At 43.9% G+C, this 27234-nt stretch overlaps 1 protein-coding gene across 3 annotated transcripts in view; it reads left to right on the forward strand.

Annotated features, from left to right (window-relative positions):
* NUP155 (nucleoporin 155) overlaps nucleotides 1-27234 on the forward strand; it is an 80370-nt gene that overhangs the window by 1752 nt on the left and 51384 nt on the right. For all 3 annotated transcript variants that reach the window (XM_055245638.2, XM_055245637.2, XM_063619565.1), the window contains exons 2-9: nucleotides 5545-5682; nucleotides 5944-6040; nucleotides 10830-10900; nucleotides 16763-16855; nucleotides 18258-18424; nucleotides 19356-19461; nucleotides 20346-20419; nucleotides 20992-21083. In XM_055245638.2, coding sequence (XP_055101613.1) covers nucleotides 5545-5682; nucleotides 5944-6040; nucleotides 10830-10900; nucleotides 16763-16855; nucleotides 18258-18424; nucleotides 19356-19461; nucleotides 20346-20419; nucleotides 20992-21083 — 838 coding nt within the window. The remainder of the gene's footprint in view (nucleotides 1-5544; nucleotides 5683-5943; nucleotides 6041-10829; nucleotides 10901-16762; nucleotides 16856-18257; nucleotides 18425-19355; nucleotides 19462-20345; nucleotides 20420-20991; nucleotides 21084-27234) is intronic.

Consider the following 27234-nt stretch of genomic DNA (forward strand, 5'->3'; position numbering starts at 1 on the left):
TGCTCCCTACAGCTACTTACCAATGAGCGTGTCTTATAATACCTGATTGGCCTATTAGCATTTATCATCTTGAACAACGTTACTCGTTTTGGCCTCCTTAGGTGTGAAAACAAGATATAAAAACAGTGCATGCATTCTGGTCCTTCTCTTACGTATCTCATGCCTTTACACATACCTTCCTCTTTCACCCAGTCTCTTCCCCTTCTTTTCCATCCGATTCTTCAGCCGTTGCTCTGATTACAGAGAATTTAGCATATTTTCCGTAAGAAGCCCCATCTTCAGGATTTTACCTTACTTTTATTGTTTCTGCAATGTTCTTTCTTTGCCTGACAAACTTTTTCCAGACTCCTTGTGAAAGTCCTTAGTTTCCCTTTGTTGTCTTTCTTTTTCTTGTTCTTTTTTTTGAGTCAAGGTCTAGTTCTGTTGCCAGGTTGGAGTGCAGTGGCATGATCACAGCTCACTGCAGCCTCTAACTCATGAGCTCAAGTGGTCCTCCCGCCTTGCCCTCCCCAGTGGTTGGGACTACAGGCGCCTGCCACCACACCCAGCTAATTTTTAATTTTTATATAGAAACGTAGTCTCACTCTGTTACAAGGTCTCAAATTCCTAGCATCAAGCAGTCCTCCTACCTCAGCCTTCCAAAGTGCTGAGATTACAGATGTAAGTCACACTCCTGGCCTGAAGTCTTTCTTACCATTCCCATCCTCACTAAAGTTATCAATTCCTCCGTTTGTGTTCCCACTGCCATTTACCATGGTGATCTGCCACCTTTGGCCTATTAAAGTTATGTTTTAGGATTAAATGGGATGTCTGGATTTGCTTTATTTATTTATTTTTTGAGACAGAGTCTTACTGTCACCCAGCCTGGAGTGCAGTTGGCATGATCTTGGCTTACTACAGCTTCCACTTCCCAGGTTCAAGCGATGCTCCTGCCTCAGCTTCCTGAGTAGCTGGGATCATAGGGGTGCACCACTGGCTCATTTTTCTATTTTTAGTAGAGACAGGGTTTCACCATGTTGACCAGGCTGGTCTTGATCTCCTGACCTCATGTGATCCGCCCATCTCGGCCTCCCAAAGTGTTGGGATTACAGGTGTCACCCACTGCGCCCAGCCTGGATTTGCTTTAATATGAATTCAGCCCAGTAGTCCCAGCACTTTGGGAGGCCAAAGTGGGCAGATCACTTGAGCCCAGAGGTTTGAGACCAGTCTTGGCAATGGTGAAACCCAGCCTCTTAAAGAAAAAATGTACAGTAATACAAAAATTAGCTTGGCATGGTGCACACACTTGGACCCCCAGCTACTTGGGAGGCTGAGGTGGGAGTATAACTTGAGACGGGGAGGTTGAGACTGCAGTGAGCTGTGATTGCGCCACTGCACTCCAGCCTGGGCAACAGAGTGAGACCCTGTCTCAAAAAAAAAAAAAAAAAAAAGGCCTGGCCCCTGTGCCTTATGCCTGTAATCCTAGCAATTTGGGACCCGGAAGTGGGGTAGATCACTTGAGATTCAGTTTGAGACCAGACAGCAGCATGGCAAAACCCTGTCTCTACAAAAAGTGGCTGGGTGCGGTGGCTCACGCCCATAATCCCAGCACTTTGGGAGGCTGAGGCAGCAGATCACGAGGTCAGGAGTTCAAGACCAGCCTGACCAACGTGGTAAAACCCCGTCACTACTAAAAATACAAAATTTAGCTGGGTGTGGTGGCACGCGCCTGTAATCTCAGTTATTCAGGAGGCTGAGGCAGGAGAATCGCTTGAACCCGGGAGGTGGAAGTTGCAAGTGAGCCAAGATCGTGCCACTGTACTCCAGCCAGGGCAATAGAGGGAGACTCTTTCTCAAAAGAAATGGGAGGCCCAGGCGGGCAGATCATGAGGTCAGGAGATGAGACCATCCTGGCTAACATGGTGAAACCCCCATCTTTACTAAAAATACAAAATAATTAGCCGGTCGTGGTGGCAGGCCCCTGTAGTCCCAGCTACTCCCGAGGCTGAGGCAGGAGAATGGCGTGAACCCGGGAGGCGGAGCTTGCAGTGAGCCAAGATCGCGCCACTGCACTCCAGCCTGGGCGACAGAGTGAGACTCCATCTCAAAAAAAAAAAAAAAAAGGAAAAAGAAAAATGGTTTGGCTGGGCGCGGTGGTTTACTCCTGTAATTTCAGCAATTTGGGAAGCGAAGGTGGGTGGATCACTTGAGGTCAGGAGTTTGAGACTAGCCTGGCCGTCATGGCGAAATCCTGTCTCTACTAAAAATACAAAAATTAGCCGGGTGTGGTGGCACGCTCCTGTAGTCCCAGCTTCCTGGGAGGCTGAGGCAAGAGAATCTCTTGAACCTGGGAGGCAGAGGTTGCAGTGAGCCGCCATTGCACTAGAGCCTGGGCGACAGAGCGAGAGCCCATCTCAAAAAAACCCCTCAAAAACAAAAAAAAATTTAGCTAAGCATGGTGTCCTGACACTGTAGTCCTAGCTACTCACGAGGCTGTGGTGGAAGATTGCTTAAGCCCAAGAGGCTGAGGTTGCCCTGAGCCGTGATTGCACCACTGCATTCCAGCCTAGGCGACAGAGTGAAACCCCATCTCAGGAAAAAAAAGAGAAAGAGTTCGGCTGGGTGCGGTGGCTCACATCTGTAATCCCAGAACTTTGGAAAGCCCAGGCAGGCGAATCACGAGGTCAAGAGATTGAGACCGGCCGGGCACGGTGGCTCACGCCTGTAATCCCAGCACTTTGGGAGGCCGAGGCGGGCAGATCACGAGGTCAGGAGATCGAGACTATCCTGGCTAACACGGTGACACCCCGTCTCTACTAAAAATAAAAAAATTAGCCGGGCGTGGTGGCAGGCGCCTGTAGTCCCAACTAATCGGGAGGCTGAGACAGAAGAATGGCGTGAACCCAGGAGGCGGAGCTTGCAGTGAGCTGAGATCAGGCCACTGCACTCCAGCCTGCGAGACTCCGTCTCAAAAAAAAAAGATTGAGACGATCCCCGCCAACATGGTGAAACCTTGTCTCTACTAAAACTACAAAAATTAGCTGGGCGTGGTGGCTCATGCCTGAAATCCCAGCTACTCGGGAGGCTGAGGCAGGAGAATCCCTTGAACCAGGGAGTTGGAGGTTGCAGTGAGCCGAGATGGCGCCACTGCACTCTAGCTTGGCGTCAGAGCGAGACTCCATCTCAAAAAATAAAATAATTAATTGGGGAAGGAGTGAACAATGATAAAAATGAAACATGATTGGGGATATTACTGGTTATGAAGTTGGATAATCAGTACATGGGTATTTATTGTATTTCTCTTGTATATATTTTAAAAATTTCTGTAATACACTTGAAGATTGTTTTATATGTCAGTTTTCCTTAACATCTTTGTACTCTATAGAACCTGAAAAAGTGCCTGAGATAATTAGGTCATCAGTCAGGTCTAAATAACACCTTGTCCGGGAGCAAGGATAGGCTGAGTAGACCAGCCCACTCCTGTCCTTAGTGATGGAGTCTTAGAGCAAGAGAAAGGTTACATGAGAACACTTTATAGAGCAGTCTTTGTTTTTTTTTACCCCCAATAAGATATTGCTTGTGAGGTATTATTTGTATTTGTCTTAGTGGTCTGGGGGATAAATCTAAAGGGAAAAGTCATGGGTTGTTTTAATCTATAAATGTTTAGCTGGTAAAGGCAGTATTTTCCCCCAGTCATTATTTTGTTTGCTTATAGTCATTTTACCTTTGAGCCCCAAAGCAGTTTTATATTTTCCCATTTCAGATTAGCAAAATGATAGAAAAACACTTAATTATTTTTAAATTTTTTTATTTTTAATTTTCTGGGTACATAGTAGGCGTGTGTGTGTGTGTGTGTGTGTGCGTGTGTGTGTGTATATATATATATATATATTTTTTTTTTTTTTTTTTTTTTTTTTCCCGCAAAACGGAGTCTTGCTCTGTCACCCAGGCTGGAGTGCAGTGGCACGATCTTGGCTCACTGCTGCCTCCGCCTCCCGGGTTCAAGCAGTTCTCCTGCCTCAGCCTCCCGAGTAGCTGGGATTATAGGTGCTTGCTACCGTGCCTGGCTGATTTTTTTGTATTTTTAGTGGAGACAGGGTTTCACCATGTTGGCCAGGCTGGTCATGAACTCCTGACCTTGTGATCGGCCTGCCTCTGGCTCCCAAAGTGCTGGGATTACAGGCGTGAGCCACCACGCCCGACAGTGTATATATTTATGTGGTGCATGAGATATTTTGATACAGGCATGCAATGTGAAATGATAGCGTCATGGAAAATGGGGTATCTATCCTCTCAAGCATGTATCCTTTGTGTTACAAACAATACAATTACATGCTTTCATTTTATTTATTTATTTATTTATTTTTTGAGACAGAGTCTTGCCCTGTCGCTCCAGCTGGAATGCAGTGGCACGATCTCAGCTCACTGCAACTTCCGCCTCCCGGGTTCAAGCAATTCTGCCTCAGCCTCCCGAGTAGCTGGGATTATAGGTGCACGCCACCACGCAGGCTAATTTTTGTTTATTTATTTATTTATTTTTTAGAGACGGAGTCTCGCTCTGTCACCCAGACTGGAGTGCAATGGTGCGATCTTGGCTCACTGCAAGCTCTGCCTCCCGGGTTCACGCCATTCTCCTGCCTCAGCCTCCTGAGTAGCTGGGACTACAGGCGCCCGCCACCACGCCCAGCTAATTTTTTTGTATTTTTTTAGTAGAGACAAGGTTTCACTGTGTTAGCCAGGATGGTGTTGATCTCCTGACCTCGTGATCCGCCTGCCTCAGCCTCCCAAAGTGCTGGGATTACAGGCATGAGCCACCGCGCCTGGCCCAGGCAGGCTAATTTTTTGTGTCTTTAGTAGAGGTGGAGTTTCACCATGTTGGCCAGGCTAGTCTCGAACTCCTGACCTCATGATCCTCCCACCTCGGCCTCCAAAGTGCTGGGATTACAGGCTTGAGCCACCACGCCCAGCCACTTTTATTTTAAAATAACACTAAATTATCAAATTTAAACATTTCCGGCCGGGCATGGTGGCTCACACCTGTAATCATAGCACTTTGGGAGGCCAAGGCGGGCGGATCATGAGGTCAGGAGACCAAGACCAGCCTGGCTAACACGGTGAAACCCAGTTTCTACTAAAAATACAAAAAATTAGCCGGGCATGGTGGCGGACGCCTGTAGTCCCAGCTACTTGGGAGGCTGAGGCAGGAGAATGGCATGAACCCAGGAGGTGGAGCTTGCAGTGAGCTGAGATCGCGCCACTGCACTCCAGGCTGGGCGACAGTGCGAGACTCTATCTCAAAAAAAAAAAAAAAAAAAAATTTTAAACATTTCCTTTGTTATTGAGCAAGTTTTTGTGAGATACGACTTTCCCTTTAGGCCTGAAACCGGTAACTGTTCCTACCTTCACAATGGAATATTTCAGGCCTACTTTGTATCGGGTCAAAACTAGAATATTCTCTCTGTACCTTTGGAACCAGCACACACAATTTTTTGTGGCACTCAATCCTTTTGTATGCCTAGTTGATGAGCAGTACATTATTATAAATACTTCATTTTCTTTTTGTAGATAATCCCACCGTTTCTGGCATGTCAGATATGGATTATCCTTTACAAGGACCTGGTTTGCTGTCGGTACCCAACCTTCCAGAGATCAGTTCCATCCGAAGAGTTCCTCTCCCACCTGAACTTGTTGAGCAGTTTGGACGTATCCTATTACTTTATATTTATTTTAAAAATGTTAAAATTGGTATTTTCATTGTTACAATTCTTTTTCTATGTTTAATTAATATGTTATATATTAATTCATTTAAGGGTTATATTTAAAATTTAAGTATATGGATTCCATGTTGTATTAAAGAGTGGACACATAGTGATTTTTTATGTAAATATTAAGTCAAAACCTATTGAAACAAGTTAAAGAAAAGTAAGATTCAACTCTGTCTGCCTTACATCCACACTACCTCAGATATGCAGTGTAACTGCATGATGGGTGTGTTCCCTCCTATCAGCAGAGCTTGGCTCACAATTGACAGTGATATATTCATGTGGAACTATGAGGATGGGTATGTATTTAAGGCTGGTTTGCTTTAAGGGTGATTGGAATTTATACAAACTTTACTATAGCTAGTGTTCTCATTAGAAGCTGCTTGGTTTATCTTTCATTCATCTAGCCTTTGGGTCAGTGCTTCTCAGTATCAGTCATCTGGAGTTGTTCAAATGTGCATTGTCTTAGTAGTCCTGAGTGAGGCTCAAGAGTCTGTACTTGTAACAAGCTACCAGCTGCTGCTGCTGGTGTAGGTGCCATTCTTGAGTAGCAGGAGCCCGGGTCCCAAGCTGTTAGCCTGTAGTAAAAATAGATGTTGGCAATTCATTGAGAGATGATTGGACATTTTTAAAGACTTCTGTTTTCCTTGCATTTCTATGAAGTAGGCATCTGATATTTATTTATTTTGTTGTCATTTTGTGAATTTGACCTGTGTGTAAATTATATGTATAGAAATGATTCTGAGTGAAAGCCTAAGGTACTTTTGCTTAAATACAGCATATTGGTCTGGTGATCTGCCTGTTGACTTTTTAGAGATAGCTTTTGTTTTACTTCCAGTTGTCCATTATATTATCCTTAGATGAGGTGTGGGATAAACATAGGAAAGCCCATATAATTAAGATGTTACTCTTGCTCCTGAGTAATTAATGATCTTTTTAGGAACACACGTGCATTAAAAAAACACCGTATCGGCCGAGCACAATGGCTGACTCAAACGCCTCTAATCCCACCACTTTGGGAGGCTGAGGCGAGTGGATCATCTGAGGTCAGGAGTCCGAGACCAGCCTGACCAACATGGAGAAAGCCCATCTCTACTAAAAATACAAAATTAGCTTGGCATGGTGGCACATGCCTGTAATCACAGCTACTTGGGAGGCTGAGGCAGGAGAATCACTTGAACCTGGCAGGCAGAGGTTGTGGTGAGCCGAGATGGCGCCATTGCACTCCAGCCTGGGCAACAAGAGGGAAAACTCCATCTCAAAAAAAAAAAACACTTTAATGAAATTTTTTACATTTCCATTAACATCCAACATATTTATTTGACACATACATATTGATCTTATGTATCTGACACTGTTGTTGTGGTAGGAACAGTACTGAATGAGATGAATGTGGTTCTGCCCTCATGGAACAAACAGTCCTACCTTACTGTGTGTCTTAGTCTGAGCTGCTAAAACAGAAAATACCATAGCCTATGATCAACAGAAATTTATTTCTTATGGTTCTGGAAGCTGGAAGTCCAAGATCAAGGTCTGGTGAAAGCCCACTTCTGTGTTCATAGATGGCCATCTTTTCACTCTGTCTTCACATGGCAGAGGGGTAGGGGAGTTCTTTGGGTCCTCTTTTATAAGGGCACTAATCCCATTCGTGAGGTATATACCCTCATGACCTCATAACCTTTCAAAGACCCCACCTACAAATACTATCACATTAAGAGTTAGGATTTAACGTGAATTTTAGGAGGACACAGATATTTGATCCATAGCAGTGTGTGTTCGTTTAAAGAAAAATTATTTGAAGAATGTACTTATTTTTAAAAATCAAGGCACAAGGTCCACAAATTCAATTTTGTAAAATTTATACTTAGTTTAAATACTCAATTGGCTTTCTATTATAAATCCTAATTCCATCTGGATGATAAAAATGTAATCTTGGTCATTTCATTGTTTTCTAACCCCCAGCTATCTCAGTATTGGATCATAGTTTCAAGAGGCTGTGCCAATTATCAAAGGGCCCTGTGGAATGGCATGATGGAGGAGGATGGGGAATCCTAGTCCACATAAGTTGCCATTTAGCTATTTTGTTCCTGTGTGGATGGCCTTTTCAGGATGACTGGAAGCTTTCTTGAAAGTCTAGATTATATTTTTTTTGTGGTATTTATTCTGCTTCATGTTCTCTGAGCTTCTTAGATCTTTAGTTTGATGTCTTCTACTATTTTTAGAATTTTTTTCAGCTATTTTCTTTATTTTTCTCTCTCTGTCTTTTCTTTTCTGTTCAGCCATTGTCTTTTTTTTTTTTTTTTTTTTTTTGAGACAGAGTCTCACTCTGTTGCCCAGGCTGGAGTGCAGTGGACTATCTTGGTTCACTGCAACCTCTGCCTCCTGGGTTCAAGCACTTCTTGCCTCAGCCTCTGGAGTAGCTGGGACTACAGGTACGGCCCACCACACCTGGCTAATTTTTGTATTGTTATTAGAGGTGGGGTTTCACTATATTGACTAGGCTGGTCTTGAACTCCTGGCCTCCAGTGATTTGCCCTCCTTGGCCTCCCAAAGTGCTGGGATTACAGGCATGAGCCACTGCACCCAGTCCAGCCATTATCTTGAAATATTCTGATACATTCTTTTTCTTCAGAGATTTCAGCTATACTTTTGTTATATACCTCATTTTAGATGCTCCATTCTGTTTTTTGTTTTTCCACTTTCTGTCTATCTCCCTGTTTTTTGGGAGACGGAGTCTCAAAGTGCTGGGATTACAGGTGTAAGCCACTGCACCCGGACCCCCTTTTTTTTTTTTTTTTTTTTTTTTTTTTTGTCTCACTCCGTTGCTGAGGCTGGAGTGCAGTGGCATGGTCTCGGCTCACTGCAGCCTTGACCTCCTGGGTTCAAGTGATTCTCCTGCCTCAGCCTCCCGAGTAGCTGGGATTGTAGGCATGCACCACCACACCCGGCTAATTTTTGTATTTTTAGTGTAGGCGGAGTTTCACCAGGTTGGGCAAGCTGGTCTCAAATTCCTGACCTCAGATGATCCGCCCACCTCAGCCTCCCAAAGTGCTGGGATTACAAGTGTGAGCCACCGCACTCGGCTTTTTTTTTATTTTTTATTTTTGGAGACTGAGTCTCATTCTGTTGCCCAGGCTGGAGTACAGTGGCAAGATCTTGGCTGACTGCAACCTTCTCCTCCCTGGTTCAAGTAATTCCCCTGCCTCAGCCTCCTGAGTAGCTGGGAATACAAGCGTGTGCCACCATGGCCAGCTAATTTTTTGTGTGTGTTTTAGTAGAGACAGGGTTTCACCATGTTGGCCAGAATGGTCTCGATCTCCTGACCTCGTGATCCGCCCACCTCAGCCTCCCAAAATGCTGGGGATTATAGGCGTAAGCCACCACACCTGGCCTCACTGACTTCTTATAATTTTTATCTTTCTGTTGAAATTCTTATTTTTTTTGTCTGTTTTATTTCTCCCCTTTTTTTTTGAGACAGAGTCTTGCTCTGTTGCCCAGGCTTGAGTGCGGTGGTGTCATCTTGCCTCACTGCAACCTCCGCCTCCCAGGTTCAAGTGATTCTCATGCCTCAGCCTCCCGAGTAGCTGGGATTACAGGCCTGGGCCACCATGCCTGGCTAATTTTTTCTATTTTTAGTAGAGACAGATACCATTGTGTTGGCCAGGCTGGTCTTGAACTCATGGCCTCAAGTGATCCACATGTCTCAACCTCCCAACTTTACCTATTTGTACATATGGTCAATTAGATATTTTTTCCTATATAAAGCCTATATGTATAGTTCATAGTTACTTTACATTTCTTGTCTGATAGTTTGGATTCATTCCATCCTTGTAAGATGGCCCTCTTGCCCCTGCCCCAGCAGTAGATTGCTATTACTTGATATGCAGCCCTGTTGTGGAGATGTTTGGAATGGGGAGCAGCATTTTCTATTTTTGTGTTTCCCTGTTTTTCTAGTTCATTCTTAGCCATAAGCAGGTCTGGGTCCCTGGGTCTTTTTTGTTTTCTCGTTTATTTTTTCATTATATATATAATGAAAGATATTTATATATATTCAATATATATAAAATGAAAAAATTATATATATATATATATATATATATAAATTTTTCATAGAGACCAAGTCTCACTATGTTTCCCAGGGTCTTGAACTCCTGGGCTCCTCCCTCCCAAAGTGCTGAGATTACAGGCAAGAGCCACCTCTCCCAGTCTTTTTTTTTTTTTTTGAGACGGAGTCTCGCTCTCTAGTCAGGCTGGAGTGCAGTGGTGTGATCTCGGCTCACTGCAACTCTGCCTCCCGGGTTCAAACGATTCTCCCGCCTCAGCCTCCCAAGTAGCTGGGACCACAGGGGTGCGCCACCATGCCCGTCTAATTTTTTGTATTTTAGTAGTGACGGGGTTTCACCACGTTGGCCAGGATGGTCTCAATCTCCTGACCTTGTGATTCACCCACCCCGGCCTCCCGAAGTGCTGGGATTACAGGTGTGAGCCACTGTGCCCAGCCAGTCTTTTCATTATATTCTGTGTCTAAATTTATTTAACTAATAAAGAACATTCAGGAGTTCAACACCAGCCTGGGCAATATGGCCAAACCTTGTCTCTACAAAAAATACAAAAATCCGCCAGGTGTGAAGTGGAGATTGCAGTGAGCCAAGATCATGCCACTGTACTTCAGCCTGGGTGACAGAGCTGGACCTTGTCTCAAAAATAATAGTAATAATAATAATAAAGAGCATTGTAAGATAATACTTCGTTTTCTGTTTTTCTTTTCTTTTCTTTTTTGAGACAGGCTCTCACTTGTCACCCAGGCTGGAGTGCAGTGGCATAATCACTACTCACTGCAGCCTCAACCTCCTGGGCCTTTACAATCCTGCCAACTCAGTGGCCTCACACCCCCATGCCTGGCTATTTTTTTTGTTTCTTTTTTGTAGAGACAGAGTCTCACTATGTTGCCCAGGCTGGTCTTGAACTTCTGGGCTCAGGCAATCCTCCTGCCTCAGACTCCCAAAGTACTGGGATTAAAGACATGAGCCACCACATCTGGCCTGTTTGCTTTATATGTGTAACATGTTTTTCTTCATTTATTCACAGAGGTGACCTTGCCTATTTTGATGGACTTAGTGAGACTATTCTTGCTGTGGGGCTTGTGAAACCAAAAGCAGGTAAGAAATAAAACTATAAGGAAGAGATTATGTTTGTATATGTAAACTCCAAATGGTATAGACCTGAACAACAACACACATTTTTTTTTTTGAGATGGAGTCTCGCTCCATCGAGTAGGCTGGAGTGCAGTGGCGCAATCTTGGCTCACTACAACCTCCACCTCCTGGGTTCAAGCAGTTCTTCTGCCTCAGCCTCTCGAGTAGCTGGGATTACAGGCATGCGCCACCACACTCAGCTAATTTTTGTATTTTTAGTAGAGACGGGGTTCCGCCATGTTGGCCAGGCTGGTCTCAACTCCTGACCTCCTGTGATCTGCCCACCTCAGCCCTCCAAAGTGCAGGGATTACAGATGTGAGCCACCGTGCCTGGCTGACAACACCCTATTTTAAGCAGTTGTATTTTCCATTAAAGTTTTATTTTGAATTCTAATTAGAAATATGTAAAGTGATTATTAATGTTTAACTGTTTACTTTAATGGTATAAGTGACACTGCCTTTAAAAATGTTAAACTGTAGTTTTTCTTTTAGAGATGGAGTCTCGCTCTGTCGCCCAGGCTGGAGTTCAGTGGCACGATCTCTGCTCACTGCAGGCTCCGCCCCCCAGGGTTCATGCCATTCTCCTGCCTCAGCCTCCCGCGTAGCTGGGACTACAGGTGCCTGCCACCTCACCTGGCTAATTTTTTGTATTTTTAGTAGAGACAGGGTTTCACCGTGTTAGCCAGGATGGTCTCGATCTCCTGACCTCGTGATCCACCCACCTAGGCCTCCCAAAGTGCTGGCATTACAGGCTTGAGCCACCACACCTGGCCAGCTGTAGTTTTTTGAATTTTATTTTACTTGCTTTTTACTACTCTTTCTTGATATACCTGAAGGTTTTGCACTATAGATTTTTCATCAATTGCTGAATTTAATGTTAAGAAAAATTTTAGTGTCTGCATTTTATTAGTCTGTCTTTCTTTTTTTTTGAGATTAAGGTCTTACTCTATCACCCAGGCTGGAGTACAGTGGCATGATCATGGCTCACTACAGCCTCAACCTCCCTGGCTCAGGAGATCCTCCCACCTCAGCCTCCCAAGTAGCTGGAACTACAGTTCTGTGCTACCACGCCTGGCTAATTTTTGTAGAGATGGGGTTTTGCCACGTTGCTCAAGCTGGTCTTGAACTCCTGTGCTCAAGCAATCCACCCACCTCAGGGATGCTGGGTTTATACTTGTGAGCCACTGCACCTGGCCATTTTTTTAGTCTTTTTCTTTTTTGAGACAGAGTCTCGCTCTGTTGCCCAGGCTGGAGTGCAGTGGCATGATCTCTGCTCAATGCAGCCTCCGCCTCCCGGGATCAAGCGATTCTCTCGCCTCAGCCTTCCGAGTAGCTGGGATTACAGGCATGTGCCACCATGCCCAGCTAATTTTTATATTTTTAGTAGAGCAGGGTTTTGCCATGTTGGCCAGGCTGGTTTTGAACTGCTGACCTCAGGTGATTTGCCCACCTTGGCCTCCCATTGTGCTGGGATTACAGGCGTGAGCCGCCGTGCCCTGGCCATATTCTTGATAGCCCATGGAAGTGAGAACAGAGTTTAGAGTAAATCTTAGGGACGTCACAAGCATTGTTTGACTTATCGTTTCACCCTCATAATGCCAAATCTCTTATCAGAGTTACGGAGAAGGAGAATTGATTGATTTAAATTTAAAATATATCCTTTAAATGTACTTTTCTTTTTTTTTTCTGTTACAGAGTCTCACTCTGTTGCCCAGGCTAGAGTGCAGTTTAGCCACCTTGGTGCTCACTGCAGTCTTGCCTCCTGAGTTCAAGCGATTCTCCTGCCTCAGCCTCCCAAGTAGCTGGGATTATAAACGCATGTCACCACGCCTGACTAATTTTTATATTTTTAGTAGAGACAGGGTTTCACCATGTTGGCCATGCTGGTTTCGAACTCCTGACCTCAGGTGATCCTCCCACATCGGTCTCCCAAAGTGCTGGTATTATAGGCATGAGCTGCCGTGCCCTGGCCATAGTCCTGATAGCCCATGGAAGTGAGAACAGAGTTCAGAGTAAATCTTGCGGATATCGCAGGCATTGTTTGACTTACTTTCACCCTCATAATGCCAAATCTCTCTCTTTTTTTTTTTTTTTTTTTTTTTTGAGATGGGGTTTTGCTTTTGTCGCCCAGGCTGGAGTGTAATGGTGTGATCTCAGCTCACCACAACCACCGCCTCCCGGGTTCAAGCGATTCTCCTGCCTCAGCCTCCCAAGTAGCTGGGATTACAGGCATGCACCACCACGCCTGGCTAATTTTATATTTTTAGTAGAGATGGGAATTCTCCATGTTGGTCGGGCTGGTCTCGAACTCCCAACCTCAAGTAATCCACCTGCCTCGGCCTCCCAAAGTGTTGGGATTACAGGCATGAGTCACCATGCCCGGCATAATGCCAAATGTCTTATCAGAGTTACTGGGAAGGAGAATTGATTGATTTAAATTTAAAATATATTCTTGGCCGGACACGGTCGCTTGCACCTGTAATCCCAGCACTTTGGGAGGCTGAGGTGGGTGGATCACGAGGTCAGGAGATCGAGACCATCCTGGCTAACACAGTGAAACCCCATCTCTACTAAAAATACAAAAAATTAGCTGGGCATGGTGATGGTCGCCTGTAGTCCCAGCTACTCGGGAGGCTGAGGCAGGAGAATGGTGTGAACCTGGGAGGTGGAGCGTGCAGTGAGCCAAGATCACGCCACTGCACTCCAGCCTGGGTGACAGAGCAAGACTTCGCCTCAAAAAAAAAAAAAAAAAAAAGTATATATATATATATATATTCTTTAACTGTACCTTTTTTTTTTTGAAACAGAGTCTCACTCTGTCGCCCAGGCTGGAGTACAGTGGAGCCACCTCGGTGCTCACTGCAACCTCCGCCTCCTGTGTTTAAGCGATTCTCCTGCCTCAGGCTCCTGAGTAGCTGGAATTATAGGCATGTGCCACCATTCCTGGCTAATTTTTGTATTTTTAGTAGCATGTGGTTTGGCCATGTTGGCCAGGCTAGTCTTTTTTTTTTTTTTTTTTTTTTTTTTTGAGACGGAGTCTCGCTCTGTCACCCAGGCTGGAGTGCAGTGGCACAATCTCGGCTCACTGCAAGCTCCGCCTCCTGGGTTCACGCCATTCTCCTGCCTCAGCCTCTCCGAGTAGCTGGGACTACAGGCGCCCGCCACCACGCCCGGCTAATTTTTTTGTATTTTTAGTAGAGACGGGGTTTCACTGTGGTCTCGATCTCCTGACCTCGTGATCCGCCCGCCTCGGCCTCCCAAAGTGCTGGGATTACAAGCGTGAGCCACCGCGCCCGGCCAAGCCAGGCTAGTCTTAAACACCTGGCCTCAAGCGATCTGCCCACCTTGGCCTCTCAAAGTCCTGGTATTACAGGTGTGAGCCACTGCGCAGCCAAATGTACCTTTTTATAAGAGGAAATAATAGACAAAAATGACTTTTTTGCAAGGCCTAAGTAAAATTTTTTAAGATTATGGCCATTTTGCCATTATAGATATTCAGTTAAATAAAAACAGACTTCTTCTTCTTCTTTTTTTTTTTTTTTTTTTTGAGATGGAGTCTCACTCTGTCGCCCAGGCTGGAGTGCAATGGCACAATCTCGGCTCACTGCAACCTCCACCTCCTGGGTTCAAGCGATTCTTCTGCCTCAGCCTCCCGAGTAGCTGGGATTACAGGCACCCGCCAGCATGCCTGGCTAATTTTTGTATTTTTAGTAGAGACAGGGTTTCACCATGTTGGTCAGGCTGGTCTCGAACTCCAGACCTCAAGTGATCCGCCCGTGTCTGCCTCTCAAAGTGCTGAGATTACAGATGTGAGCCACCACGCCCAGCCCAAACCGGCATTTTATACACTATTTATTTACTTGCATTGAAAATATATTTTCAGGCTGGGTGTGGTGGCTCACATCTGTAATCCCAGCACTTTGTGAGGCTAAGGCAAGCAGATCGCCTGAGTCTGAGACTTCAAGACTAGCCTGGGCAACGTGGTGATACCCCATCTCTGCAAAAAAACAGAAACATTAGCCAGGCATGGTGGTGTGTGCCTGTAGTCCAGCTATTCATGAGGCTGAAACGGGAGGATCGCTTGAGCATAGGAGGACAAGGCTGTAGTAAGCCTTGATTGTGCCACTGCACTCCAGCCTGGGCAGCAGAGCAAGACCCTGTCTCAAAAAAAAAGAAGAAGAAATAAAGACACTGGGTGCGGTGGTTCACGCCTGTAATCCCAGCACTTTGGGAGGCTGGTGGGGGGGCGTGGATCAACTGAGGTCAGGAGTTCGAGACAAGCCTGATGACATGGTGAAACCCTGTCTCTACTAAAAATACAAAGTAAGCCCAGCATGGTGCCGTATGCCTGTAATCCCACCTACTCGGGAGGCTGAGGCAGGAGGATTGCTTGAACCTGGGAGGTGGAGATTGCAGTGAGCCGAGATCGAGCCACTGCACTCCAGCCTGGGCAACAAGAGTGAAACTCTGTCTCGAAAAAAAAAGCAAAGCAAATGTATTTCCTTTACATAGAATCTAAAAGAGATGCATAAGTGTATAAATATTGCTCTATACTATCATCAAGGTTGTAATCTTTTCTTTTGTAGATAACTATAGGTGCAAGTTTTATTTTCTAAAATTGTCTAGCTTTTATTTGCATTTCAAAATGATATCTATTATATATATTTTAATTGTGGTAAAATACACATAATACAAACTTTGCCATCTTAACTGTTTTTAAGCCTACACTTCAGTGATATTAAGTCCATTCACGTTATGGTGTAACCTTCACCACCACCTATATCTAGAACTCTGTATTTTGTAAAATGGAAACTGTACCTATTAACTAAAAACTCCTGTTCCTCCTTCCCTCAGTGGTAGGTAGTAACCATTCCACTTTTTGTCTGTAAGAATTTGACTATTCTAGGTTTCCTCATATAAATGGAATCATATGGTACTATATTTGTCATTTTGTGACTGGCTAATTTTATTTAACCTATGTCCTCAAGGTTCATCTGTGTTACAGCATGCATCAGAACATTTTTCCTTTTTTTTTTATTTTTTAATTTTTTTTGAGATGGAGTCTCACTCTGTCGTCCAGACTGGGGTGTAATGGCGTGATCTCGGCCTACTGCAACCCCTGCCTCCTGGGTTCAAGCAATTCTCCTGCCTCAGCCTCTCAAGTAGCTGGTACTACAGGCACGTGCCACCACACTCGGCTAATTTTTTGTTTTTAGTAGAGATGGGGTTTCACCATGTTGGCCAGGCTGGTCTCGAACTCCTGACCTCAGGTGATTTGCCTGCCTCGGCCTCCCATGGGATTACAGGTGTGAGCCACCGTGCCCGGCCAACTTTCTTACTTTTTAAAGTTCAGCAGTATTCCATTTTGTGTGTGTGTGTGTGTGTGTGTGTGTGTGTGTGTGTGTATGTCTTTTTTTAATGCATCTATCGATGGATACTTGGATTTTGTTTTCACCTTCTAGTTATTGTGAAAAACATTGCTATGAACATGGATATACAAATATACATCTCTTTATTTTAATAAATTTAAACTATTTTGTAATGTAACACTTTTTAAATAGCATTAAATACTGAAGTGATTGTTTTTTAAGGTGGTTCTTTTCCACTGCTGTTTACTTTTTTTCCTCTTCATTATCTTGATGACATTCAAAATTTACTTATTTAAATGATCATACATAGTAATATTTTAACAACAGAGTTGACTAAACTGCATCCAGACTTTTCATATACCATTTAATTAGTAGCTCACTTTAATGGTAATAAAAGCTTACTCTGTTAGTGCTTAAATGCTGAAAGTATTCCTGCCCTGTGTCTACTTTATCTTAGGCATCTTTCAACCTCATGTGCGACACCTCCTGGTTTTGGCGACCCCTGTAGACATCGTAATTCTTGGACTCAGCTATGCTAATTTGCAAACAGGTATGGCAACCCACATGTTACGTTTTTTAAAATAATAATATTTTGGCCAATTGATAATTACAGTTAAAAGCTAATCTGGGTGAAATGTTGAATTCCATTAACTCACAGTAATGATTATTACTGCCAAATCCTCAGGCTCTTTTCCACAAGTTAACATTGGGTTAGTTTTTTTTTTTTTTTTTTTTTTTTTTTTTTTGAGACGGATCTTCGCTCTTGTTGCCCAGGCTGCAGTGCAATGGCGTGATCTCGGCTTACCGCGTCCTCTGCCTCCCGGGTTCAAGTGACTCTTCTGCCTCAGTCTCCTGAGTTGCTGGGATTACAGGCATGCACCACCATACCCGGCTAATTTTGTTCTTTTGTTTGCTTGTTTGTTTTTGATAAGGGAGTCTTGCACTGTCGCCCGGGCTGGAGTGTAGTGGTGCAATCTTGGCTCAGTGCAACCTCTGCCTCCCAGGTTCAAGCAGTTCTCCTGCCTCAGCCTCCCAAGTAGCTGGGATTACAGGCACCCGCTACCACACCCGGCTAATTTTTTTGTATTTTTAGTAGAGACAGGGTTTTACTGTGTTGGCCAGGGTGTTCTCAAACTCCTGACCTCATGATCCACCTGCCTTGGCCTCCCAAAGTGCTGGGATTACAGGCGTGAGCCACTGTGCCTAGCCTAATTTTGTATTTTTAGAAGAGATGGGGTGTCTTCATGTTGGTCAGGCTGGTCTTGAACTGCTGACCTCAGGTGATCTGCCCACCTCGGCCTCCCAAAGTGCTGGGATTACAGGCATGAGCCACGGCACCCGGCCGGGTTAGTTTCTTATTATTTTACTATATAATAAACACAGGCACACACACACACACACACACACACACACACACACACACACACACACTCCCCCCCCCTCTCTGCAGGTTCTGTTTAACTTGAATTATCAAATGGTATCAGACTTCTTTTAGTAATTTTAAAATGTATATTATAGAAGCTGTTGACTATGTTAATTGTCAATAAGAATTGAGTAAGGCCGGGCATGGTGGCTCATGCCTGTAATCTTAGCACTTTGGGAGGCCGAGGCGGGCGGATCACGAGGTCAGGAGATCGACACCATCCTGGCTAACACGGTGAAACCTCATCTCTACTAAAAATACAAAAAAAAATTAGCTAGGCGTGGTGGCGGGTGCCTGTAATCCCAGCTACTGGGGAGGCTGAGGCAGGAGAACGGCGTGAACCCGGGAGGCAGAGCTTGCAGTGAGCTGAGATCGGGCCACTGCGCCCAGCCTGGGTGACAGAGCAAGACTCTGTCTCAAGAAAAAAAAAAAAGAATTGAGTAAACATATAGATTCTGATGATAATGCAAAAATTTTTAAAAACTGTAGAGTGGCTAATAAACTGATTTATGTATTCTTTTTTAAATAGGTTCTGGAGTTCTTAATGATAGTATGTCTGGTGGAATGCAGTTGCTTCCAGATCCTTTATATTCTCTTCCTACTGATAATACTTACCTTTTAACAATAACTTCCACTGATAATGGCAGAATTTTCTTGGCTGGAAAGGATGGCTGTTTATATGAAGTAGCCTACCAGGTAAGTCTGATATTTGTAAACTTTTTTTTTTCTCTCTTGATGGAGTAGGGAAAGATAAGCCTTTATTTTGTTTTGTAATTATATAAGGACATTAATATATTTTTATGGTAAATATTCAAGCATACAGTTGAAGCTATAGTCTCCATGACTACACCGTGCCTACAAAACTCAGCCCTCTCCTCAGAGGTAAAAGTCATTGTTAATTCTATGTATGTCCTTGTGGAACATAAAGCAGACATCAATGTATGTGTCTCTATAGATATCTATGCATATGTGTTTGTGTGTGTATACACATATACAAATACATAATGCAGTTTTGCAAATATGTTTTCACTTGGATTATTGATTTAATTCATAATTGATTTTTTTTTTTTTTTTTTTTACATGTGATGGAGTCTTACTGTATCACCTAGGTCTATCACCCAGGCTGGAGTGCAGTGGCTCAATCTTGGCTCACTGCAACCTCCATCCCCTGGGTTCAAGCAGTTCTCCTGCCTCAGGCTCCCAATAGCTGGGATTACAGGCATGTACCACCACATCCAGCTAATTTTTGTGTTTTTATTAGAGGCAGAGTTTCATCATGTTGGCTAGGCTGGTCTCAAACTCCTGACCTCAAATGATCCGCCTGCCTTGGCCTCCCAAAGTGCTAGGATTTATAGGCGCGAGCCACTGTGCCCAGCCCATAATTGGCTTTTCATCTAACAGTATGTCTTGAAATTCTTTCCTTGTCGATATTTGGTTGATATTTTAAATTATAGACTAAACTCAGTAGTTAATTTTGAATAATATGTCTCATTTTGTTGATTATAACTAGTATTAGTGATTATAACTGGTATTTCATGAAGATTTGAAGGATTTTATAAATATGGATATACAGTAGTTATTGTAAGGGAGTTACATACTTTTATAAGTCTTCTATTTTTTCTTTAAGGCTGAAGCAGGGTGGTTTAGCCAAAGATGCAGGAAAATAAACCACTCAAAGAGCTCACTTTCTTTCCTTGTTCCTTCCTTGCTACAATTCACATTCTCAGAAGATGGTAAGTAGGAAACAATAAATTTGGCAAGTACAACTAATTTCTAACACATTGTTCCCTCAACATTTTCTTCAGAAATTATCATTCTTAATTGAAACAATTTGTTATGTTAAGTAGCATTTGGTATATATTCATAAGGTCTTTTAAAGAGTAAGGAGATTATAACATAGAGAAAGTGTGGATTTTATTCTCAAGTTTACTTATTTCCTATAAATGTAGCATCAAAGAACTTGTTTCTAAAACAGCTGTACATACTTAAACCAAAACGTGTGTGTATATGAGAGAGACAGACATTCAGGCAGCTAATACATTGTTTGCTTGGTCTAGAACAAATTTCCAATATAAAAAGAATATATCTTAGCTTTTAACGAACTGAGAGATTTAAACAGGTGAAATAATTTTTTAAATGCTTTGGCAAAATAAGGTCTGTATACCCAAAGATTAATATGACTAAATTTTAAAATTATTTTCTTTCACACAATCAATTAGGCCAAACTGGAAGTTTCTTAACATAAAGGACCAGATATACTTATTCTGTGTTTCTAGCATGTAGTAAACATTCATTAAGTATTATTGAATGAAAAAATAACAGAATTTGTTTACGGTTTGGCTTAAAATTCATTTAGAGTACAAAATAACTTACTTTCTATGCTCATAACCCAGTCACAGTATTTAGCATGTGTTTTTTTTCATGTGTTGTCTGACCAAAATGCTTTTTGGACTGGATCTTATGCAAACAGCCTAGGATTTAACTACAAAGCAAGAGAGTAGAAAGCCCCTGAATACAAAGTTCTGATTCAACAGTTTGTTGTAACTGGCTAATATATTTGCTTTGTTAATCCTTGGGTTTACTTTTTTCTCTCTTTTTTTTTTTGTCTTACTTTTAGATCCTATTCTTCAAATTGCAATTGATAATTCTAGAAATATTTTATATACACGATCTGAGAAAGGAGTAATACAGGTTAGTATTAATATTATTATACCATTAAGAGTCAAATAAATCCTTATTTTTAAGGAAGACAATTCCCGCCTCTTAAATTTTTCCTATGTACTGTGTAACTAAAAAAAAAAGCCTGCTGGGCATGGTGGCTCAAGCCTGTAATCCCAGCACTTTGGGAGGCCGAGGTGGGCGGATCACCTGAGGTCTGGAGTTTGAGACCAGTCTAGCCAACATGATGAAACCCTGCCTCTACTAAAAATACAAAAATTAGCCAGGTGTGGTGGTATGTGCCTTTAATCTCAGCTACTTGGGAGGCTGAGGCAGGAGAATCGCTTGAACCTGGGAGGTGGAGGTTGCAGTGAGCCGAGATCATGCCTTTGCCCTCCAGCCTAGGCAACAGAGCAAGACTTCGTCTCAAAAAAAAAAAGCCCAACTCACTTCTCAGAAGGGGCCCCTTTCTGTGAAATTTCAAATCTGAATGTTTTCATGTTTGTATTAAATACCAATATTAAAGGATCCCTTAAAAGGAAGAGTTTAATAATATGTGTATACTATATAATCATGTTTAAGTGAGAATGATTTTGTATTCACAGGTGTATGATTTGGGACAAGACGGACAAGGAATGAGCAGAGTTGCCTCTGTGTCACAGAATGCCATTGTCTCTGCTGCTGGTAACATTGCTAGGTAACATGCAATTTATTATTAAGCATTTCATTTGCAGGCATAATTATACTATTTGTGGGTAGCCTTCTAAAAGTATATTATTCCCTCATCAAAATGTCTCTAAAAGACAAGGAATGTTGAAGAGATGACACTTTACATTATGTTTGAAACAGAGCTGTTAGAGACTCTTATTTATTTATTTATTTTTTTGAGACAGGGTCTCATTCTGTCACCCAGGCTGGAGTGCAGTGACACAATCTTGGCTCACTGCAACCTCTGCCTCCTGGGTTCAACTGATTCTCCTGCCACAGCCTCCCTAGTAGCTGAGATTACAGGTACCTGCCACCATGCCTGGCTAATTTATATATATATATTTTTTGATATAGAGTTTCACTCTTGTTTCCCAGGCGGGAGTGCAGTGGTGCTGTCTCTGCTCACCGCAACTTCTGCCTCCCGCTTTCAAGCGATTCTCCTGCCTCAGCTTCCCGAGTAGCTGGGATTACGGACATGCACCATCATGCCCAGCTAATTTTGTATTTTTAGTAGAGACAGGGTTTCACCATGTTGGCCAGGATGGTCTCGATCTCTTGACCTCGTGATCTGCCCGCCTCAACCTCCCAAAGTGCTGGGATTACAGGCGTGAGCCACCACGCCCAGCCTAATTTTTGTGTTTTCAGTAGAGATTGGGTTTCGCCATGTTGGCCAGGCTGGTCTCTAACTCCTGACCTCAGGTAATCCACCCACCATGCCTCCCAGAGTGTGGAGATTATAGGCGTGAACCACCGTACCTGGCCAAGACTTTTTTTTGAGATGGAGTTTCGCTCTTGTTGTCCAGGCTGGAGTGCAGTGGTGCAGTCTCGGCTCACTGCAACCTCTGTCTCCCGGGTTCAAGCGATTCTCCTGCCTTAGCTTCCTGAGTAGCTGGGACTATAGGCATGCACCACCACACCCAGCTAATTTTGTATTTTTAGTAGAGATGGGGTTTTCTCCATGTTGGTCAGGCTGGTCTCGAACTCCCGACCTCAGGTGATCCACCTGCTTCGACCTCCCAAAGTGCTGGGATTACAGGCGTGAGCCACCGCACCCAGCTTGAGACTTTTTTATTCTTATGTTTGATAGTTGTAAATATAAGGTAGACTGGTTTTACTACGTAAAGTACAGCTTGACATGTGTTTTTCCTGGCAACTTTACATAGGGATCATGACTAAGAAACTGTGTGTCTCAAAGTTCCCCCACCTTTAACTATTCACTCTTTCGGTTTTTTGTTTGCTTCTTTTTGAGACAGAGTCTCACTCTGTTGCCCAGGCTGGAGTGCAGTGGCTCCATCTCAGCTCGCTGCAATCACCACCTCCCGGGCTTAAGCGATTCTCCCACATCAGCCTCCTGAGCAGCTAGGACTACAGGCACATGCCACCACGCCTGCATTTTTCTATTTTTTATAGAGACAGGGCTTCACCATGTTGCCCAGACTGGTCTTGAACTCCTGGACTCAAGCAATACGCCCACCCTGGCCTCCCAAAGTGCGGGGGTTACAGGCATGAGCCACTGCACCTGGCCACTCCTCACTCTTTTAACAGGCGTGTGTGGTTCAAGCTTAGCTGGTCTGATTATTGACACAAGTACAGAACACAATATTTCACAGTTGTAGTACCCATTTTATTCATGAGGAAACTGAAACTAAGGGATGATTTTCCTGAGATCTAACTGCTAAATAAGTACAAGAACCTAACGCAGAAGCCAAGTCTTCAGACAATCTGCATTACCATTTGCACATATCCCAACTACCTTGGTCAAGCTGCAAACACTCTTTTTTTTTTTTTTTTTTTTTTTTTTTCGGAAACAAAGTCTCGCTCTTGTCCCCCAGGCTGGAGTGCAGCGGCGCGAACTTGGCTCTCTGCAGCCTCCACCTCCCGGGTTCAAGCAATTCTCCTGCCTTAGCCTCCCAAGTAGCTGGGATTGCAGGTGCCCGCCACCACGCCTGGCTAATTTTTGTATTTTCAGTAGAGATGGGGTTTCACCATGTTGGCCAGGCTGGTCTCGAACTCCTGACCTGAGGTGATCTGCCTGCCTTGGCCTCCCGAAGTGCTGGGATTACAGGCGTCGGCCACTGCACCATACCTGCAGACACTCTATTTTTATAATGAAGCCCTCAAATTTTTCAACTTCTGTTGTCATTGTGCCTAGGTTATTGTTACAATCAGAGTGAAATAAATCAACTTTTTGTTTTTTTTTCAGACAGGGTTTCAGTCTGTTGCCCAGACTGGAGTGCAGTGTTGCAATTATAGTCTGCTATAGCCTCAATTTCCTGGGCTGACGTGATCCTCATGCCTAAGCTGAGTAGCTATGACTATAGGTGTGTGCCACCATGCCCACCTAATTTTATTTTTAGTAGACCTGGGGTCTTGCTATCTTGCTCAGGCTTTTTGTTTTGTTTTATTCTTCAGTGACAAGAAAAAATTCTGAAGGCAGACAATTGAAAACACATAATTTTCAGTTTTTCCCTCTAACTTTTTTCTGGAATTTTTTTCAAATCTACAAAAAAAAGAACAATGTGACAAAAACTAATACACTTTTTTTTTTTTTTTTTTTGAGATGGAATCTCACTCTGTCACGTCACCCAGGCTGGAGTGCAGTGGTGCAATTTCAGCTCACTGCACCCTCTGCCTGCTGGGTTCAAGCAATGCTCCTGCCTCACCCTCCCTAGCAGCTGGGACTATAGGCGCGCACCACCGTGCCTGGCTAATTTTTTGTATTTTCAGTAGAGACAGGGTTTCACCATGCTGGCCAGGCTGGTCTCGAACTCCTGACCTTGTGATCCGTGCGCCTTGGCCTCCCAAGGTGTTATGATTACAGGCGTGAGCCACTGCACCCGGCAAAACTAATACACTCTTTATCTCAATTGTAACATTTTGTCTCTTTGTTGCCTGTCTTATGAGCCATTTGAAAGTACATTGTAGACATCGTGACTTTTTTTTTTTTTAGTGGAGTCTCACTCTGATACCTAGGCTGGAGTACAGTGGTGCGATCTTGGCTTACTGCAGCCTCCTCCTCCTCCCAAGCTCAAGCCATCCTCACATCTCAGCCCGTTGAGTAGCTGAGACCACAGACGTGTGCCACCACACCTGGCTAATTTTTTGTATTTTTGGTACAGACAGGGTTTCACCATTGTTGCCCAGGCTGGTCTTGAACTCCCGAGGTCACGCAGTCCATATATCTCAGCCTCTCAAAGTGCTGGGATTACAGGCATGAGCCACCGACATGCCTTTAGTCTCTTACATAACAACAACAACATACTTAGTCCATATTAAAATTGCCCAGTAGTCCCCAAAATCTTTTCTTTCTTTTTTCTCTTTTTTTTTTTAACTCTGCTGCCCAGGATTGAGTGCAGTGGTGCTTGACCTTCCTAGGCTCAGATGATCCTCCAACTTTAGCCTCCCAAGTAGCTGGGACCACAGGCACGCACACCTCCACCTGGTTAATTTTTGTATTTTTTGTAGAGAGGGGATCTCACCATGTTACCCTGGCTGGTCTTGAACTCCTAGGCTCAAGTGACATGCCTGCCTCAGCCTGTCATAGTCCTGGGATTCTGGGATTACAGATGTGAACCACCATGCCCCCAAAATCTTTTTTTTTTTTTGAGATGGAGTCTCGCTCTGTTACCCAGGCTGGAATGCAGTGGCATGATCTTGGCTCACTGCAACCTCCACCTCCCGGGTTCAAGCAATTCTTCTGCCTTGGCCTCCCGAGTAGCTTGGACTACAGGCGCACACCACCACACCCAGGTAATTTTTGTATTTTTAGTAGAGACAGGGTTTTACCATGTTGGCCAGCTTTTATGCCTCAGCCTCCCAAAGTGCTGGGATTATAGGCATGAGCCACCGTGCCTGGCTTCGAAATCTTTTATAGTTGTTTTTCTTTCCATTTTTCTCCAATTACATCAGAATTTATGAATTGGATTGGTTGTTAGTCTCTTTAATTTAAAACAGCCCCCTGGCCCCCTTTTTTTTTTTTTTTTTTATAATATTGACATTTGGAAGGAAGGGGCAGGATAATTATACAAATTTCTGAATTTATCTTTTTTTATAATTAGATTCTGAGTAATGTATTTTATATACACATATTTTATATATGATGTTTATATATATTTTATATATGTATATGTATTTTTTCTTTTTTCTTTTTTTTTTTCTTTGAGACAGAGTTTTGCTCTGTCACCCAGTCTGGAGTGCCATGGTGCTATCTTGGCTCACTGCAACCTCTGCCTCCGAGTTCAAGTGATTCTCGTGCCTCAGCCACCCAAGTAGCTGGGACTCTAGATGTGTGCCACCATTCTCGGCTAATTTTTATTTATTTTTTAGTAGAGATGGGGTTTCACCATGTTGAACAGGCTGGTCTCGAACTCCTGGCCTCAAGTGATCTGACTGCCTCAGCCTCTCAAAGTGCTAGGATCAGAGGCGTGAGCCACCTCACCCAGCAGTAATATATCTTTTAGCCAGTATTACATAGGCAATGTGAAATGTCTTACTACATTATATCAGGAGACACATAATAGCAGTTTTCTCACTGTTGAAAACTTCAGCCGGCCGGGCGTGGTGGCTCACACCTGTAATCCCAGCACTTTGGGAGGCCGAGGCGGGCGGATCACGAGGTCAGGAGATCGAGACCATCCTGGCTAACATGGTGAAACCCCGTCTCTACTAAAAATACAAAAAATTTGCCGGGCGAGGTGGCGGGTACCTGTAGTCACAGCTACGTGGGAGGCTGAGGCAGGAGAATGGCGTGAACCCCGGGGGGCGGAGCCTGCAGTGAGCCGAGATTGCACCACTGCACTCCAGCCTGGGTGAAAGAGCAAGACTCCTTCTCAAAAAAAAAAAAAAAAGAAAACTTCATTGAGGTGATTTTGACCAAATGTCTACATTATAAAGATCCATTTCCTCCCTTTTTTTTTCCTGCTTGAGATAGAGTCTCAGCCTGTCGCCCAGGCTGGACTGCAGTGGCGTGATCTCAGCTCACTGCAACCTCCACCTTGGGTTCAAGTGATTCTTCTGCTTTAGCCTCCCAAGTAGCTGGGATTACAGGCATGCACTACCACACCTGGCTAATTTTTTTGTATTTTTAGTAGAGACGGGGGTTCACCATGTTGACCAGGCCAGTCTTGAACTCTTGACCTCAGGTGATCTGCCTGCCTCGGCTTCCCAAAGTGCTGGAATTACAGGCGTGAGTCACTGCACCCGGCCTTTCTCCCTTTTTAATTAGCAGTAATGATACTTTGACACTGAGAACACTGCTCCCCACCAACCATTCACCCAATGGTTTCAGTCTTTTTTGTGATATTTGTTTGAAAATAGGGTTACTCTTAACAATATAAATGTAAAAAAATACACATTCCAGAGTTTTTCCAGTTCTTGCTGCTCTTGTATTACTTTCCTAAGAAGCTAGTCTTAAATTATTTAGCATATTTAGAAAATATGGGGTCGGGCGCGGTGGCTCACGCCTGTAATCCCAGCACTTTGGGAGGCCAAGGCAGGTGGATCATGAGGTCAGGAGATCAAGACCATCCTGGCTAACACAGTGAAACCCCGTCTCTACTAAAAATACAAAAAAATTAGCCGGGCTTGGTGGTGGGTGCCTGTAGTCCCAGCTACTTGGGAGGCTGAGGCAGGAGAATGGTGTGAACCCAGGAGGTGGAGCTTGCAGTGAGCAGAGATGGAGCCACTGCACTCCAGCCTGGGCGACAGAGCAAGACTCTATCTAAAAATAAGAAAAAAAAAAAAAAAGAAAATATGGAAATATGTGGTTGGACACGGTGGCTCACGCCTGTAATCCCAATCCCAGCACTTTGGGAGGCCGAGGCGGGTGGACCACGCTCACGCGAGGTCAGGAGTTCGAGACCAGCCCGGCCAACATGATGAAACCGTCTCTACTAACGACACAAAAATTAGCTGGGTGTGCTGGCGCAAGCCTGTAATCCCAGCTACTCAGGAGGCTGAGGCAGGAGAATTGCTTGAACCTGGAAGGCGGAGATTGCAGTGAGCCAAGATCATGCTACCCTACTCCAGCCTGGGCGAGAGTGAGACTCCATCTCCAAAAAAAAAAAAAAAAATACAGAAATGTGTAAACATTCTCATGGGAAATGTTTCTTAAAATTTAGCAGACACATTTTACACTTTAT

This window comes from Symphalangus syndactylus, chromosome 16, assembly GCF_028878055.3.
Source record: "Symphalangus syndactylus isolate Jambi chromosome 16, NHGRI_mSymSyn1-v2.1_pri, whole genome shotgun sequence".
Classification (NCBI taxonomy): Eukaryota; Metazoa; Chordata; class Mammalia; order Primates; family Hylobatidae; genus Symphalangus; species Symphalangus syndactylus.